Source organism: Erpetoichthys calabaricus, chromosome 7 (genome assembly GCF_900747795.2).
Source record: "Erpetoichthys calabaricus chromosome 7, fErpCal1.3, whole genome shotgun sequence".
Taxonomy (NCBI): Eukaryota; Metazoa; Chordata; class Cladistia; order Polypteriformes; family Polypteridae; genus Erpetoichthys; species Erpetoichthys calabaricus.
This window is the reverse complement of record NC_041400.2, coordinates 53,895,140-53,914,921: the sequence shown is the minus strand read 5'-3', so window position 1 is coordinate 53,914,921 and position 19,782 is coordinate 53,895,140. Positions and strand designations below refer to the sequence as shown.

Sequence of the window (19,782 nt, the reverse complement as noted above, 5' to 3'; positions counted from 1 at the left end):
TGATCTGTAATTATGACATATTAAATAATAATTAATCTGACACATAGGAAATGAAACGCTGCATTCCGTAAGTACAATGCACAGTACTTAGCGTTTAATTCGTCGGCCACCTTTTGCCAGCCGTCTTTTCTGGTCTGGGCTGCTTTTGCAGTGTTACCCCTTGTGCATATTAAATCTTGACATTCTTCATGTCCTTCGAATGAAAGGTCTTGCGCTGCGTGTGTGAAAAAGAAATGCAGCCGTTCTTTCGTCATTTTGTTACAGCCTATCAAAGACTTGCTGATCATGTTTTCTAGACTCAATATATATGGGCTTTTCACTCAGCACGGGCACGCGCATTCATCTCGTATGATTAGATCCAACTAGACTAATCTAATACACGGCTGCATTTGAAAAACCGACCTATCCCAGATGAGTGTCACCGGCATTAACTTATCCAAGATGAGGCACCTGATCTCGGATGATTTAAGAGACCTACGAAAAATACCCCCCAGTACAAAGCACTGTGTATAGCATTTCCAAAGCCATGGCATTTAAATGTACAGTAGCTATATTTTTTAGGAAAATTTTTTTTATGTCAAATAAAAGATGAGAAAAGGAAATTTCAAAGTGGTGCATCATATCTCTACCACAGCATTAATTGCTAAGGAATATATCTCTGTTTTACCCCCACAATATACCTCTGCGGCCTTTAAATTTGTAACATAGACATGAAAGACAAATGCTAACAGTAGTCATGTTCTGATGGGGTAATTGGATTCTGAGTATTAAAATGTACACATAAAGATAAGAGTCTGAACAGTTTTATTAATATAAAAAGAAGAATTCTGTCATGGTGGTCCATTGGTTATTGACTCAATGTGTAATTCCTGGAGCAGGTACTGTGTGTGTGGACTTTGTTGGTTCTCTGCATTTGGTTTCCTCCCACATTATTATTAATTATTGATTTTTAATGTTCCTGTTATGTTTGTGTGATGTGGTAGTATCCCATTCAGGTTAGATTCCAGCTTTGAAAATGATGCTCCTTAGATAGCCTTTGGCTTTAAGTAGATGGGTTTTTCTTATAAATTACACCACTGGAACCACTAAAGAAGATGATCACCACAGAATATATTACTGTAAAAGCTAACATCTTTCAAAGGGGAAAAATCATACACCTAAAAAACACCTCATTATCAAAAGACCTCAGTTCGTTATTGTAATTCAGGCTATTAATAATCTTTACAAGAACCTGTTTCAAAGGATGTTCAAAATTCAAATAATTTGATTAGAGTAAGACGTTGTTTATAGCTTTTTGAAAAAATTATAAATGTAAAATATTAGTTCCTCCTTCTCATAATATCTCAGCACTTGAAGTAGTGTAGGATCTTTACATAAAAGTGGCTCCATTCATAAATTAAATTTCATTAGTGGGTTTCTAGATTTAACAGGGCCATAAAAATATATTTGCTCAGAAGTTTGCTGAAGGATAAACTGTACTATGCCGTGCACAGCAGACTGTATGGCACAAAATGATGTTAATTCAATCATGTATCATTAAATGAATTTAATGATCTAATTTTATGACATCATATGTTATGTTGTTTATTATAGTCTCCAATGTCAATGCAATTTTTTAACTTGGCAGGGAGTCTTAACAGTACTTCAATAAGATCTAAACAGGATATTATGGATTATTTTTGTAATTTTATTTAGGATACTCTTTTTTTAATTTACAATAAACTACTTGATTTTTTTCCTGTTTTATCACTCAGCCCTCCGTCCGCATCGTAGTTGAAGACTTGCAACATCTAGCTAACATATTACAAGTATTTCCTTTTCAGGAGCCTTTTTTATATAGCTTACATACACATAAAAAGAGGCTCGAAATTTGAGTATGCAACTTCCTACACAATTATCGGGATTTATAAAAAAGAGCTTGACAGGGGAACATGAGTATATTTTTTGCCAATTCTGACCCATATTTATGCAACATTTTGGAGAAACTGGGACATGATGACATCCTTGATCAATACTAATACATATCACCCAGCCGTGTGCATTGTGCTTTGACGTGGCAAACATATTACACCTCAAACGTGATGAATACAACATAAGACTGCATTTTAGCTCCCTTTTAAGAGGTCCAATGCTACATACATTGAATTTGAACTGAAGAACTTTTTTGGTTATTCATCAGTTTATATTGGTTACCTGTTGTCACTTTTTATTGAAGTGGCCGACAGGTCAGGAATATCTCAGCCAAAGCTTCACTCTGCCATACCATCTGTGCTGGCAGCCATTAACCTACTAGCAAGTCACTACGTTCAGTTTTTCTGTGGTGTGAGTTTAGATGCATATAACATAACAGCTGCTAGACTCTTAACTAGGAAAAGAAAATCCGAGCACATCTCTCCAGGTTTGATGTCACTACATTGGTTACCTGTGTCATTTAGAATTGACTTTAAAATCCTGCCTAAAGTTTACAAAGCCTTAAATAATCTTGCTCCATCTTATATTTCGGAATGTCTTACACCTTACACTCCAAATCGTAACCTTAGAATTTCAAATGAGTATCAGCTTGGAATTCCAAGAGCTAAACTTAAAAGAAGTGGTGAGGCAGCCTTCTGCTGTTATGCACCTAAAATCTGGAATAGCTTGCCAATAGGAATTCGCCAGGCTAATACAGTGGAGCACTTTAAAACACTGCTGAAAACACATTACTTTAACATGGCTTTCTCATAGCTTCATCTTAGTTTAATCCTGATGCTTTGTATATTCAATTAATTATCATGATTATTCATGGTTTCTCCAAAATTCGTGCTAACCCCTACTTTCTCTTCTGTTCTTATTCCGGGTTTCTGGGGTGGCGACCTGCGCCACCACTACCTGATCAAAGCACTGTGATGTCCCTACAGTGGTGGATTAAAGGCCAGAAGTCCACGTGACCATCATCATCAAGTCCTTCCATGAGAACCCTGAATACAGTGAGGACTGATTGAGGTCATTTATGTTAGGTAGAATGCCTAGAGGGGGCTGAGGGTGCTGGGCGGTCTTGTGGCCTGGAACCCCTGCAGATTTTATTTTTTTCTCCAGCCGTCTGGAGTTTTTTTTGTTTTTTCTGTCCTCCCTGGCCATCGGACCTTACTTTTTTTCTATGTTAATTAGTGTTCCCTTATTCTAATTTTTATTTATTTTGTCTTTTTTCTCTTTCTTCATCATGTAAAGCACTTTGAGCTGCATTATTTGTATGAAAATGTGCTATATAAATAAATGTTGTTATTGTTGCCAACATAAAATGGCACTTTGCAGCAGTGTCTGGTTCTTTTACCATAATTGGGGCAATTTACCTCACTCATATTGAAATGACAATTATGTTTAGCGAAAATGAAGATATTTTTGTTAAACGTGAGCGGTTACATTTCATTAATTCACAAGTCATCTGTGATGCTAAGATGAGATTGACAAACATTATGGCTCAGTTGCCTGGGTCAACCAGTGATTCATTTATTTTGAGGCAAAGTGACTATGACAGACGTAAGACATAATGGTACTGTAGTTGGTGTCTGACTTATGGGTAAGGTAACTGGCTGAACCCTTAGTTTTTCATATGGCTTGTACTATCATCAATCAGGTCATTACATTCTCCAGGTAATAGAGGCTACCTGCTCAGATCCATGGTGCCTTAAACCTTACACATGATCTTGTGCTCTCAGTTGCAGAGCACAGCCAGATAATCTTGAATGCAAGTGATTGTATCTCATTGCATCAGTTGAGAGGCTGCTCTACCAGTCAATGAATTTCTGCAACATCAAGATTATTAGGTTGATTAGCATCCTCCATATATGGATGTTTAAGGGCAGCGTTTAAGGTATGTTCACTAACACATATTTACTAGGTGACTGTGAATTATAAAGGGCAAATTGCATAGAAATGTTTGTGTGCCAGATTTTTTTAAATCTGATTTTTTTTGACATATGCAAAAATATTTCCTGTTTTTTTGGCATGTGCATTCACACTCTTCTATAAATGTGGTCCCTGGTGTTTAAAAACTGCAAATGAAACAAGTAAAAAGTAGAAGTATCTGCATTCTCATACTTCACTTTATACACTTGATCTATTCACTTTTTATTCATTTTTCCTCATGATGGCCATGGTGACAACATTCTGAGCTGAACAGATGAGGCCATACTATTTTCAGCAATATTCTCCAGGTCTGCCGGGGGGATGCCTAGATGTCCTCTAGCCTGCAATTTCTAGTAGGCAGTGACTAGTAACTCTTTGTGATAGGGGGTCACAGGGACATCTGAAATACATAAATACGAATGATTAATTCAGCTGGATCCCCAGCATCAGTCATAGCAATAGTTCTATTTTGAGGATCTTCTCTGTTGCTGACCTCTTTACCATATTACAGTGAGTGAGTCCAGCAACCTTGCATAAGAAATTTATTTCAGCCACTTTATTATATTATACAGAATCTGTGCCTTAAGGGTAAGAGAACATCGATCCCAATTCACTAACATGGTCTGGTACAATACCTGGAAAACTAATACCACTGCACTTTGACCATTTATTGGTCAATCTCATGGTCACATTTTCTCTCACTCGTGAACAAGACTTTGAAGTATTCTTCAGGAAAAAAGCCATTCAGGGCCATGACTGCAGATTCTTAACCCAAATGCCTCACACTTAGCTGTTAATCGCTCCAGTTCAAACTGGAGATCACACCCTAATGAAGCTAAGTAGACAACATCATCCACAATCAGGAAATTTACAACTTATATGTAAGTGTTTCAACTGGGTACTTACCAAGACATGACTGTGCCTTTTTATTCTATCAGTGAATATCAAAAATGTAACTGAAGATAAGACACATATTGCTGACACATTGCATAGGTTTGACTTAACACTAGATATGCAGGCAAAACACACGCTCTGCAAATACAGAGATCAAGTGGCATATAGCAACAGATCCAATACCTGTGTAGCAACATCCACAAGTTAGGATATTCCAGTCGTAAAAAAGCTTTCAAATTCATTTAAAAGTTCATATGAACAACATTAGCAGGTTGAACTTAGGATTTCACTGACAGGTACAAGCAGGCAACATGAGTGTATTTTGCAGCAGAGTGTGAGTGAGGATTTCATTCAGCGGTAGAGAATAAATGTTGTACAGTGTCGTATATGGCTGGGGGTAAGACCCGGCTGGGACGCCTGGAAGGACCAAGACGGGGCACATTTGTCCTCCGGGCCACGAGGGGGCAACCACCCTGGAGTAGAAGAGGCCCAAGGAAGGGGAGCAGGAAGGCTCAGGACCGTTGGGGCCTCTGTTCACCGCCAGGGGGCTCCCCGAGCCTCATGGAGTCCGGGACTTATGTACTTCCGCCACACAGATGGAGGACGATCCTTCCAGGGTCACCCGGAGTGCTTCCGGGTGATCTCCTGACACTTCCGCCACACCAGGACGTGACGTCAGGTAGAGCACCAGGAGCTCATCCGGGTGAGGATAAATGGGGCCGCCTCCCTCCTGTCATTGAGCTGGAGTCGGGAAAAGGAGTAGGACGAAGCTTCTGGAGAGAGAGAGGACAGATGGCCCAGGGACGAGGAGAGAGAAAGCCAAGGAGAGAGGTGACTGGGGCTGAAGGCACGGTGGTTGTGCGGGACTGAGTATTGTTGTGTGGAGAAGAAGAGAAATAAAGAAGTCTTTTGGATAAAGATGTGGTCTCAGACTGGTGGTGTCCGGGCAAATATCACAACAGCTTCAAGCCATTTCTGTAAAATCGTTCAGCCACTCAAGAATGTTAGATGGGACATTGTCCAGAATGTTCTCGACAAAAGTTGGGAGCAATCAACTCAACTAGGCATATTCTTGAAACTCTATGAGTGACTCCTAAACTCAGTGGATACTCTCTGTTTAGAGGAGGCACTGCTGGAAGCATTAGCTGGCGTTGGATCCATTTCAGTGGTTGAAGTCGTTGCAGTCATTAAAAAGCTCCAAGGTACCAATACCACAGCTGTTGACGAGATCCACACAGAGAAGATGAAAGCACTGGATATTCTGGGGATATTTTGTTTTAACATGCCATTTCAGTGTTTTGTGTAAGGCAGTGCAGCAAAACTGAAATGGAGAGAGCATCCTGCTAATGAGCATTAGATAATTCATTTTAGGGCATTGTTATACTTATTTCTGTTTATTTAAGTCAATTGCATTAGTATTACCCTCATATTTCTCTTGCTTGGGTACACCTTTTTTATAACTTGCTTTTATTAAGTCAAAACTGAATTAAGGTAGTAGTGATCAAGTGTTAAGAAATAAGAAGACCCTTAAATTCAACAATCCATTTAATTCATTTTTTCAGTTGCAGTATAGAGGTAGATTGGAAACACTGTACACAGTAAAAGGCACAAGTCCAAGTGGAAGGCAGAGTCTTGGGTGGACTCAATGACAAGAGATTTCAAGGAGTTGAGCCTGAGTACAGAAGATGCAATAGACAGGCATAAATAGAAACAGAGAGTCCAGATAGCTGACATCTACAGTAATAGTTGAGAAATGGTTTCAAGTAAAACTAGTAGTAGTAGAAGGAGAAGAAGCAACAGTAATCAGGAACCCATTATGATAGTACAGAGCACAAGACAGGATTCAGCTCTAAATAGAGTGTCAGTCCATTTCAGGGCACTTTCACATCCCTCTTTATTAACATACCACGATCATAATTAAGGAAGAAATGATGTACCGGGGAACAAATGAATTAAAATCTATGGAGACTGTGTAAACATTCACACTTAACCTCCCAGATCTTTGAAGAAATGCTAAACCGCTGTACCACCTTAGGTGCCAAATGATTTCTTCTTATTAGGATGTTTACTTTTCTTGATCAACCTGAAAATACGCCATACAACTTTAAAGTTACAAATTTTCTTAACAGAGTCATATAACTGTTATACCAGAGAGTAAGACAACAATTGTGTCGCGGATAAGTTCTCCCGTGGATAAGTCGGGGCTTGATTTTACAGTATAATTTCTATTATTTTATAATGTCGGTCGTATAAGTCGAATGCAGAAAACTCACGCTATTGATCCAAGATATTACAATATGCTGACGCCCACCTGAGGGAGTAACCACGGAGCACACTGCCTTTTTTTTCTATGTATTGTGCCTACGTGACCATACGGTAATGCCTGAATTATTCTGAAGCGACGTTTGCACTGTTTTGTATTTTTTGTATCTCACGCCCTCATACACCTTTATCGTAAGAGCAACCCTTATCTACGATGGAGCGTTCAATCAGAAGAAAATATGAAGCTGGTTTTAAATTAAAAGTCGTTGACGTGGCAAAAGAAATTGGTAACTGCGCTGCTTCAACAAAATTCAATGTGTCTGAGAAACTGATGTGAGATTGGAGGAAGCAAAAAGATGTAAAAAATAAAAAAAATTTAAGTGTGCATTTTTGAACAGGCGTATAAGTCGGGGTCTAATTTTATGATCGATTTTTTGGGTTTCAAGACCCAACTTATACACGAGTATATACGGTAAATCTTTGACTCAATAGCTAAATATCTACTTTGTGCCATAAGTCTACTTCAATATGATAATAACTTCAGTAAGTTATAGTCAGAGGAGACGTGGCTAAAGTCAAACATGACGCATAACTAAAAACATTTTTTGCACAAGGAGGAAACTGAAGTTTAAAAGAAACTCACACTAAAAACAGACCACTTAAACATTCCTCTCAGGGGCACTCTGGAACCAGCATAGCATTGAAATGTCATGCAACAATAACCCAATATTCCATCATTTCTGTTCTTAGGCTGATAAAGCATAAGAAAAACTGGGCCAGGGCAGGAACGCAGGTCACTGGATCTGTGGGGCATCAGAGCTAACCACTGTTCTACTGTGAAATCCAAGTTACTGTATTTTCCATTGTTATTATGAAGGAATATTTAGTTTTTAAAGATGAGGGTTTAGGTATTCTAAATGTAACAAAACAAGTGTTTTAAAATATTGTTAGAGCATGTTTGTTTTACTTTTATGGCGAAATGGTTGAGATAAACTACATTCTTTATTAAGATTAATAAACTGTTTGACATTTTAGATCCTTTGTCTGTAATCAATAATTTTAATACTTATGAGTGCCAATTGGAAACACAGACCTATAAACATATATTGTTGCTTTAGGGTATCTTTTAAACATCTAAATAGTAATCAATACAAAGAAATTAGCTATTGATTTAGAATAGTTTTATAACAGATTACATATTGGTTTGCTCTTTCAAAAATTCAGATATTTCCTCTTTGGGAATAAAACAGTAAAATTACTGTCATGAAATGAAAGTGTTCTATGACCTTTGGTGCAACTTGAAGTTTCTTTGCGGAATTATTAGGTTAAAATCTGATTGCATAGCTATACAGTGTTATCAGGGTCACCCTTTAATTACTGAAAGGGCATTTCAAAAATGACTCTCATTAGTACATAAGGTACTCCAGGTTCATGGTAAAACACAGAGATATTTTTCAGAAAAATTTGCAAGATGTTGACATGGTATACACCATTAATACAGTTATCCATCAGAAGCATACCGTTTCCTTTCTGTGCCTTTACATTACAGTGACAGGGCCTTCTGTATCCAAGTGTGTGTTGTCAGTTGCATTTAGAGAAACTGTCCATCTTCTATTGTGTGCAAGCAGTCTAGTAAATGAATGAACGAATGGTGTAATTAGCACTGGCTTACCATCCAGGGTTAAATGGTGATTTACTCCTGATGATACTAAGACTGATTATGGTCCCCCACAACTCTAAATTGCAATGGTTTTTCAGTAAATATTAAATGGATGACATTATTAGTATTTCTTTTTACTTTATTAAAACAGTCATGAAAAAATATGAGTTCAGGTTTTTTAAGAAAATATCAAGGTAATTATTACATTTTAATTTAGAATCATGATAATGTAGTATTTTTTCAAATAGTAACAGACAATTTTTTTAAAACTGTACTGTGTCTATGATATTAAATTGCTGTATTGGTCAGATACTGTCAGCTAATAGCTAAGCTGCCCCAGTATCTCATTCAGATGATTCTTAAAGGTAGTTAAGTTTTCTGCCTCAGCTATATGTCTTTGCAGTTTATTCCAGATTTCCACAATTCTTTGTGTAAAAAAATTCTACCTGGCTTCAGTCTTTAATGCACTTCCCCTTAACTTTCTCTGGTGACCTTCAGTACATAATTCACCCTTAAGCTGAAAGAATTCTGCTGGATCTACTTTGTCAATACCTTTAAGGATTTTGAAGACCTGGATTAGGTCCCCAAGCAGTCTCCTCTGCTCAAGACTAAACAGGTTTAACTCTCTAAGTCTGTCAGAGTAGGACATGTCCTTAAGTCCAGATTTCCTACCAGTGCTATTGAGGTTGGCTCCAACAGTTTGTGATTCTATAATAGAAGTAGCAGAATGAATGGATTGATTCTGCCAATTACTAAACATTTAATGAAACAAGAATGGAAATTTAAATATTAAAATACTGAAGACACTATTTTTAAAAATCCATATTTCTCCATTTCTAAAGCTGGCAGAAATGACCTCTGTGGAAGAAGAACTGGTTTGCTGGGGAAACGGGGCACTGGGTCAGTGCGGCCATGGAAACAGAACAGACAATGAAGCTAAAGATGGCTTTCTGGGAGCATTTGTATCTAAAAAACTGGGGAGAGTCATGTTTTTTTCTTGTGGGTCTACTCACTCAGTTGTGGTTACAGGTAAGTGGTAGATTTATTATATTATTATTTGATGAATATGCTGAATTTGACTGCTGCTAGAAAATATGGTAGGAGTTATGGTCAGAGTTCTTTGTAAATAATAACTACTTCTTCTGAAAAATGATGACATAAAATACTTAAATCATGTTAACGATGCATTAATAGTGTAAATTCCATGAGGAACCTAGTGGGATGTTACATGCTCAGGAGCTACAATTTGGATGGCAGCAGGAGAAGATACAAGAGGTGCCTGCCTAGCAGAATACTCCAGCAATGACTGGTCAGTGCTCATGTGCCAAGTGGATGGTTTGGATGTTTTCACGTGTACAGTATATCTCTAGCTAATTGGTTTAAAGTTTATTTAACGTCAGTTTCATTTTATTTCTTATTGACAACAATCTTTGGTTACTGAAATGAGGGAACATTTAGTAACCAGAGAAACATTTTAGCTGTTCATTAGTGAGCTTATCCATTGATTGCAACTTTCAATGCTGTCATATACTGCACGGAAGAGCACTGTTTACCAAAGTGGGGAAATAGCAGGAACTACATGTCCAAAATTTTAGTAAGAGTCAATTTGTATAAATAGAAATTAATCACTTTATTATTAAGAATGACTGGAAAGGGGTTACCCATCCAAACTGTAGTTGCATGATAAAACCTAAATCACCCGTTACTCGATTAACCATCAGTCTCCGTTAAACATCACAGCCAAAAACAAAAACAAATTGCATATGCCAGCACCTGTCTATTAATGTGCTGTGAACTATACACATTTGAACAAATCTCTATTGTGCTAGTGCGTAGTGTTCTTCCCCAGCACCATATGTCATATGTCATTCTCTTTTGTTGTACTGTAATTAATCTGCTATATATTGTTATGGCTGATAAATGTAAGCGTGTCGTGTTGGAACTGACAACAAAAAAATTAAAGTTATTAAAAGTTTACAAAACAGCTAAAGTGCTTCAAGCATTGCTTCAGTTTACAGAGTAGGGAGAACAACAGTGAACGAAATAAAGCGTGACACTAACAAAATTAAAACACATGCGTCAAAAATGGAAACCACTGATGATAATGATAGAAATTGCAAAACAATGAAACGTGCTAAAAATGAACAATTGAATACTGTCATGTATCAGTCAGTGGTTTGTTCAAAAACAATGCCAAAGGGATCATTCATTCAAAGCAAGCACTGGATGGTTGGAAAAATGTAAATTCCACCTTTGTATTGGATATTGCGGAAAAAAGCTGTTGATGGTAGAATGATGTCTGATTACTGTGAGAAGTTACACAAGGAAATAGCTAACCGAGGTCTGGTTAGAGACTATATGCATAACTGTAACAAGACTGGCTTTATTTGGAAGGTACTTCTTTAAAAGACTTTGTCCTTAATGTCTGACAAATCGGCACATAGATTTAAGCTGCAAAAAGATTGTATCACTGTAATGGTGTGTGCTAACACAAGGGGTATCCATACTGTAAATTTCCATTGTTTGTATATATATCAGCTGATGATGTTTTGGTATGTGGGGTTGCATTCTTTGTATTTTATTTGTGTTCTACTATTCTCACTCTTCTGTGGGTGGTAAGAATGCATCTCATTGTAATGTGTACACATAACAATGAACATTAACTTGTGATTTATTGTGTTTTGTGGTAAACTAAATATTTTTATTTGATTCAACATATTGCAATTTATTATTCCCTTATTTATTTGACTGAAGTTGAAGCTGAGATCAAACCCTGTAGGCAAAACAGTGTTGATCTATTGCACCAAGTAAGAAAATCCCTTGAGTCAATTCAACCTTCTTAAATCTTTTATTAATAATGTAGAATGACTTTTTAGTATCTCAGCAGCCTTCACAGTAAGAATTAGTTGAAGTGTACAGCACACTTAAGCATATTGTTTAACTTTAGCTCTGAATAATGCCTTTTGAAATAAACCCTTATTTTTGCATCACAATGTTTCATATATATTCATAAAAAATAATAAAACTCTGGTAACTACATAAATGTACATTTATACTGGAGAGAAGGACTTTTTAATCTATTTATTTTTCTTGCAAAGCTTTGTCATTTCTCAAACTACATCTACAAATCATATGGAGTTAAACTTTAGCCGATCAAGACGGAAGTAAACAAACTGCATGCCGGAACAGTATGGGAATGTGACACACAATTTCAGTTGGGAAATATCTTACAGAAACTTCTCATAGCATGAAAGTGGGAGTCTGTAGAATGAAGGGTTTGATTTTTTTCCTATTTTTTGATTACATTGGTGTACACATATTGAAAATCTGAAATTTACTTAACTTTCTTAAACATAAATAACTATTCTAGTGCACCTCACAGCTGGAGCAGAGGAAGAAGGGGAAAGAGAGGGAAGTCAGATCTTGTTATTATTTTTTTTATACCATATTCTTATTTCTCTGTAACTTTCAGAACATGAAACCTAAATTCTCAGTTTAACATACCTGTAGACAGGATCTTTTTGTATCAGAATTTCTGCAGCCATCTAAACATCACCTGCTGACTTTGTTTCTATCACAAAACGGTAAAAACTGTTATCAGACTCTTTCCATTCCAACAAATAAGAAAGGGTTTGGCCCACTATCCAAAGATGTCAGAAGCAAAGCATTTTGTCAACACCAAAATGGATATAAACTATGTAACATTAAAATGCAAAAATAAATAAATAAATCTGATACGTGTACTCAGTATATCAGTAGCACATTACAAAACAACAGTTTCAATTTTTCCCCATTTCCCATGGCAAACATGAAAGCCATCCAGTGAGAATTCAAGTGACATCTAATAACTTTTAGAATGCTGTACTTAATTGGGCCTTGTGCATCAAAAAGTGAAAGGCAAATTTTCATGGGCATCACTTATAGCAAGTGAAATGAAAATTAAAATGTAGTGGTAAATGGAAGGTGAATAAGGAAACGACCATATATATTCGAGTTTAAGTTCTCCCGCGGATAAGTCGGGGCTTGATTTTACTGTATAATTTCTGGTATTTTATAATGTTGGTTGTATAAGTCGAATGCAGAAAACTCGCGCTATTGATCCAAGAGATTATTATATGCTAACGCTCACCTGAGAGAGTAACCACGGAGCACACTGCCTTTTTTTCTATGTATTGTGCCTACGTGACCACACGGTAATACCCAAACTATACCGAAGTGACGCTGTGATAACACGTTGTGTTATCATAAGAACATCCCTTATCCATGAAGGAGCATTTGATCAGAAGAAAATATGAAGCTGGTTTTAAATTAAAAGTCATTGAAGTGGCGAAACAAATTGGTAACTGCACTGTTGCAACAAAATTCGATGTGTCTGAGAGACTGGTGAGAGATAAGGGGAAGCAAGAAGATATATAAAAAAAAATTAAGTGTCACATGTTTGAACAGGTGTAAAGTTGGAGTCTGATTTTATGATCGAATTTTCGGGTTTCAAGACTCAACATATACTTGAGTATATATGGTAGAAAGAGTATAGGTTAAGAATTTGTTAATGTATCTGTTATTAGAAAGACTTCTGTAATAAATCTTTTGAGAAAGTAACATACTGTACTGTATATTTGGAAGAAAGCCTGGACTACAGTAGGTGTGGATTGTTTTCGGTTTGATATGCAGGGTTATAATAGTCCAGGCAAGCTAATAGAAAGGACATCATCATCTTGTCATCTTTAACAGGTTATAAAGCTTCCAATATGGTAGAAAACACATAACGCATAAGCTTCCTCTCCTACACCCTACTGGGAGCTCGGGCCTACTTTAATTTACAATGAAAGGTTAATTTCCTTGCTATTCACTGATTGATTTTGCTGCTACTCCTGCCCCTGGGATGTGACACAGAAATAGGGAGAGTTCTGGAATATAGAGCTGCGAAGATTTTGTTTTCTTATTTTACTGCCCTCCTTGGGTGGGCCAATTTGTCTAGGTCACCAGGACTAAGTGTTTGTTTGACACTGACTGTGACTTTGTACATTTTAACTGACCGTGGAACCCCCACCTGAATTTTATATTATCTAGGAGTGCTCTTGGCTGGAGTTTTTTTTTTTCCTCTCCTCCTTTGTCATCTGGGCTTATGTTTGTTTTTTGTTAATGAATTTCTAATGTCATGGTTTTTTGTTAATTTAATTTAACTTTTTAGTTTGTTTGGCCTAATTTGCATTTCCATGTATGTAAACAATGTATGGGTTATAGAATTATAATTGAAAAGTTGTGCAAGCACTTAAATCATGTAGCCAGTGAAAACTGCTGTACTTGAATCAATTGAATTAAATTGAATTTGGAGATTAAATGGAAGTTTTAGTATTACCAAAGCATGCTGTAACACAGGCTGAGGGACTGTTTTGCAGCTTTGGGAAAATACTATTTATCACACTCCCAACATCTCAACAGCTAAACATTTTGTTTTTGCTTTCACTATGAAGAAAGACAATACAATGTAACACGGTTTTATAATAGCTGAACTCTCTTTAACTGATCACTTACTTGTTTTTTGCCTACAGAATCTCCAAAAACACTTCCAGCTTACATTGATTATCAATATTACTCTTTTGAAATCTGGCTGATGTGAGTTACCAGCTCAGTAAACTCAAAAAGGGCTTCACCCCATAAATTAGGCTTTAAGCCTCCACTTACACCTAGAAACAAAATGAACCTTCTCTAAACTTGTCAATCAGACTTGTGGCCTGTGCAGGCTAGTATAAAAGTTAAGGATTATATTTCTTAAAATAATATAATGAAAGAGGAAAACTTCTGACCAAAGTATTTGAACAAAACAAAGTATGTAAATAATAATGTTCTATTTAAACTATATTAAAATATATAAATCAGATAATAATTTAAATAGAAAAGGCTAATAGAAAGGGACAACTCAGAAAGAACAAAGTTCAATTCTGAAAACCGGTAACCAAATCCAAAAGCCATTGTTCTGCTAGGGGAAAAACAAGCACTGAGGAAATAAAAGTTCAGAAGACAAGACACACCCAGGAAGTATGTAAAGAGCGTAATTGGGTAATTAGAAAAAATAGAACATCAGAAGCTAAAGTCAGCAAATATTCAAAACCCTGAGATCAAAAACAAAAAAGGTTGTTTATAAAATTGCAAAGTGTTTTGGTACATCTGCAATCTTAGATAGAGAAAGGTTATCAAGGGTGACCTTTTATCCCATCAGTGTGATGATGTCATGCACCATGAAGTTTCTGGGTAGTTACAGATATAATGAATGAACAAATTGCAGTGCCCATGAGAAACTGTCAAACAGTGCAATTTATTATTAAGCTTTATCAATAACTGCCAAAAAGAAAAACTGTTAAACTTCAGAGAGGATCTGTTTCGTGACTTATGTATATCTCTGTTTGGTCATTATTCTGATTAATGCCGAATTATTTCTTATGTTTTTATGTTATTTCTGTTTGCTTGTCATTTATTATTTTTGTCAGCCATTTCATTTTTTTATAAACCCCAGGAAGTTGACCACCCTGACGTCACTGCTGCAGGGGCCTCCCTCTGCCTTTATATTGAGCTGAGAGAGAGGGACCCAGCAGTGGTTCATTGAATGTTGTAAGAGTTGTTTGTGAGTATTGCTTTTCTTGTTATTTCTGGTTTATTGGATTTGTCTTGAAATTGTGTGTTGGAACTTCATCAATTTGGATTGGATTCCCTTTTAGATAAATCCTTTTTGTGCATTTTGTTTTCTTTCTTGCTGCTTGTTATTAAATTCTGAACTTATAAAGTTACATTATTGGATTGTCTCAACAAGCCAGGGTTTTATGGTTTCTCTCCCTCTTGAAAGACATTTTTGGTATATCTGGGGACTTTGCCTGATTTTTTGAACATTAAAAGCTAAAGCATGCAGGTAGTAGCTGGGGACTGGTTCTCCGAGTAAGGCTATATTTAGGGAGGTTGGCCAGCTTTTTTTTCTTCATAATTGGAAATCTCAAATGAGTGCAGGAAATAAAAAAATAACACACTTATAACATCTATAAACCTAAGAATTAAAAATTTAACTTAAAATATGCACATCAAAATCCAAGAAAGATAGAGCCAATGAGTAAAGGTATTAACCGATGCCACAGCAGCTATCTTACATCTGTGGGATTCTTAAATAACACTGAGGTTGTTCTCCCACCTGCAATGTAAGGAGATGCAACCCATATACTAAAAGGAGCATAACTAAAGGAACAAATAATAACATAAATAATAATTTAAACAAAATGAATAAAAATAAACAAACAAAAACTTAACCCATAACAATATCCACAAATAAACAAACAAAGGGTAAATGAAAGAGAACACGCTTGAGCAAGGGATGAAACCCTGACTGTACCATAACACTGCGCCCACTTTCTATCCATTAACTATGAAAGGGTGGATCAAATGCTGTACATCCTGCATCTCCAAACATTCACACTGAAATGTCTGCAAGCGAGGCAGCAACAAATTATTCTAGAGTTTGTTTCTTAAGCTACTGACTCTGTCCACTTTGACTATGCTCTCTTTATAGCCAGTCTAACATCGTGAATGTTCCTTTAAAAAAATTCTTAACCGGGATTTATTTGACCTAGATTTCAGTCACATCGAGCCAGTATGTATTGAATTTTACATATCTTTAGTTTTATGATTTTAGGTAATTCCCCCAGGTCATCCTCTTGCAGGTTTGCTGATCTATTTGTTTGAAAAGCCTCTAGCTCTTTTACCGTCTATGCATGCTCTTCCCTGAACTCTTCCAAGCTGTGCACTGCTTGTTACCGTGGGCATGTGGTTTGTATCCTCCCAGGTAAAACCCTATCTAAAATATTCATTTAATACCTCTGCTATTGCTGTATCATTTTCAGCTGCTCAGTTTTTCTTATCCCCTGGGCTTCTGACTTCTTATTTATCCATTTATTTATATATTTTGTATTCTTAATACTTTAGCAAATGCTTCTGAGATTTTTTTTCATTTTCTAAACTGCTATATAGGATCTCCTGAACTCTTTCTATTTTTCTGCAATTATTTTCTACAATGGTGCATAATACAGTATTTTTGCAGACCTCTAAAACTAAATAATGTTTTTTTGCAATTGATATATAAGAAAGAATACATGTAGCACACTCAAAATTATTTTTACATGATTTTGTCAATTTCTTAAATATCACTAATATGGCATAAGTATTTAAGCTCAGGTATAGGATTCAGCTCAGTTCATTTTATTGTTATTGTGATGGGTTTCTCAATGAACAAAAGGTAAGGTATGCAATCAAAGAAGGATGACACACAGCAGGGGCAAAGCTCTACAGAGAGAAAGAAAAAAAATTGTGCTTCCGGCATTCATACATTTATTAAAACCTCTATATTTAACTTGTTTTCCTAAAAAACAAACTTATGTTATCCCCATGTCTTCCATTTAAGTGCACACAGTATTTTTTGAACCAAAAAAACAATTTACATGATTCTTTTAAAACTGATTTGAGTTAACGATTCAGATAGCAATACTCTTTCACCCAGAATAGGTTTTGGCCAACACAACTTTAATTTGGACTAAGCAGGTTCCTGAATGTTACGTTATTGAAAAGGATGGTGCTTTCAGAAAGCTCTTTATCATACAGCTACCTTACAGTCGCCTAGCAAAGCGTCATATCAATGAACACAATGGAATTATGCTCAAAACCCCTGATTTTCTAGTTAGTCCACTGTGAATAAATTTGTACTGTAGTCAGTCCGTTAATTTTGGATGTATCAATGGTTTCTTTTAAGTGTACAGCTGAACATTTGTAATATTTATAAGTTCAATTCATAAAAATGATCAGATTCTGTCACTAATTATTTAGTTGCAAAAACTGCTTTGAGTAATGATTTTTTGTTTTTGTGATAATTTTTTATTTATTTAACAAAGTCAAAAAGGACATCATTTTGTCAAAATAAGAAATACAATAATCACTCTGTGAAATAAGTCCACATGCGACACTTCCCACCCTGTCCCACATCTCCATGCCATATGACCAGGAACTGCAACAGCACCAATCAACAACGCCTTTCAACTCAACCAGCAGAGTGACTATGTAACAATCCTCTGCATATAAGCAACTTAACTTTGGAAGAGGTAAAATACCAGTTGTGCATGGAATTGCTGGATGCTTCATTGTTACATGGCAATTCCATAAGAATCAAAATATAAAAAGTACACTGCCTATTCTTCAGCTTAATTAGATTAGGGTGTCTTCCACTAGGCAAGAAGAAGGTTTATGACTAGCAGGTTGAGATGTTCATTAAATGTGTGGTATAGTGAAAACATTGTCATTGTAAACAAATATTGAATGCAGCTTGTAGGTTATGTTGAGCATAGAAAAAGAAAATTAATCTGTAGTATACCACACAATACTTAAGGAAATCCATTAGATTATGCATTCTTCATCTATGCATGATACCTCACAATTTTGCCTGCTCAGTCATGCTGCAGCTTACAACTCATTTGGAGCCGGCCATTTGGCTGTATGTCATATTGGTCATATGTAGGTTGAAAAGTGTACATGTCATTGCAATTGAGGCTCTGTGGATCTGTTGCGAGTCCCTGGTATGCATGCTGTAACTGCCAGTACAGAGTAGCACAAACCGATCTTCACATAACAGCAGGCTAATGTCCAGTCTATTTAAGATAGTGATTCTCAAGCACTGGCTCAGGCCACCAATGGGTCACAGTTTTCCATTGTTGGTCCATGAGTGGTTCATGGTGGGTTGTTTAAGACAGTATTTCTCACCCACTGAGTCATGATCCGGGTTGCTGCCAGTGGGTCGCAGGTTTCCATCATTGGTTCGCGAATATGTTGCAAGCAGGTTGCCTAAGTGATCGACAGAGCTATGTGATATGTTTCACCATTTCTAAGTGAGCTTGTTTCACCTTGTTTGTCCTGGGTATGATGTTAAACTGCATCTGCTTTGAAAACGGTCCTCCAACTCGCATGGAAAACTTGGGGGTTGGTGGCAGGATCCAAAACAACAGACATGACTCCTTTCTGTTCTCCGTGGGAGTAGCTGTCATACTGTGGGAGTAAGTGTTGCGCTGGTGGATTGTCTCTTTCCGATGGAGTCCAATGTCACTTCTTTCAACAAGTGTATTATGAGACTCAGGTTAAGGCACTCTCTGGGCGCCGTTTCTGTTGTTCCAGCTCCAACTGTGGTCAGTGATGTCTCAGTGAGGGACTTGGTACTCTAATATTAGTGGTTCAGTGAAAGAGATCGATCACATCCCCATGGGCAGATGCTAGAGTCTCTAACAAAACTATGGGGTATACAAATGTGCCCAGATTGTGAATTCTGACCACAGACTTGTTGTTGCTACTCTGAAGATTAGCTTAGGTCCAGTAAGCTACCACCTATTAAGAGAATGAGGCTGTACCTGGCCAGACTCCAAGATCAGGCTGTTTCTAATGAGTTTGCACGCAGTTTGTGTGAGGAACTTACAGACTTGGGTGTGACTGCTGACCCTAATGTGATATGGGAGACCTTCCGTGACAAGACCCTGAAGGTCGCTGTTGTTGTTATCAATATGCCCAGAAGTGGTGTTTCATCTCGCAGGGCACCCTGGATATCATCGAGAGGAATTGCAGCAAACACCTTGATGGCAACTCCGGTCTGTACCAGGAACTAAGAAGGATTGCTATGAGGGCTCTGAGAGCAGATAAGGAGGCATTTGTTAGAGGAATTTGTGAGCAGCTATGGTCTAGTGACCCTCATCCTGCTTACAGAGGAATCAAAGCATTAAGAGCATCCGAATCTGTTCCTTGGAGAGTCGCAGTCAGGGCAGGTGATGGAACGGTCCTTACGGATGATGCTGTAATTGTGACCCGCAACTTTGAACAGCTGTTTAAAATTGGTCATCCAGCTACAACGTTGGACATCTATGGGTCCAGGGTCCTTGAGGCTGATCCTCCAATTTGCTGTGAACCACCCAATATAACTGAGATTGCACAGTTGGTGAGCCAGCTGAAGGTAGGGTAGGCTGCAAGGATCTGTGGTACCAAGGTGAACTTCTCTAGGCTGGTGGTAAGGCTGT

General features: G+C 37.1%; 1 protein-coding gene across 1 annotated transcript in view; it reads left to right on the top strand.

Annotated features, from left to right (window-relative positions):
- The window catches only part of LOC127528868 (uncharacterized), a 335,224-nt gene that overhangs the window by 17,125 nt on the left and 298,317 nt on the right, over nucleotides 1–19,782 (top strand). The window contains exon 2 of the mRNA XM_051930191.1: nucleotides 9,544–9,730. Within this exon, the coding sequence (XP_051786151.1) occupies nucleotides 9,544–9,730 (187 nt within the window). The remainder of the gene's footprint in view (nucleotides 1–9,543; nucleotides 9,731–19,782) is intronic.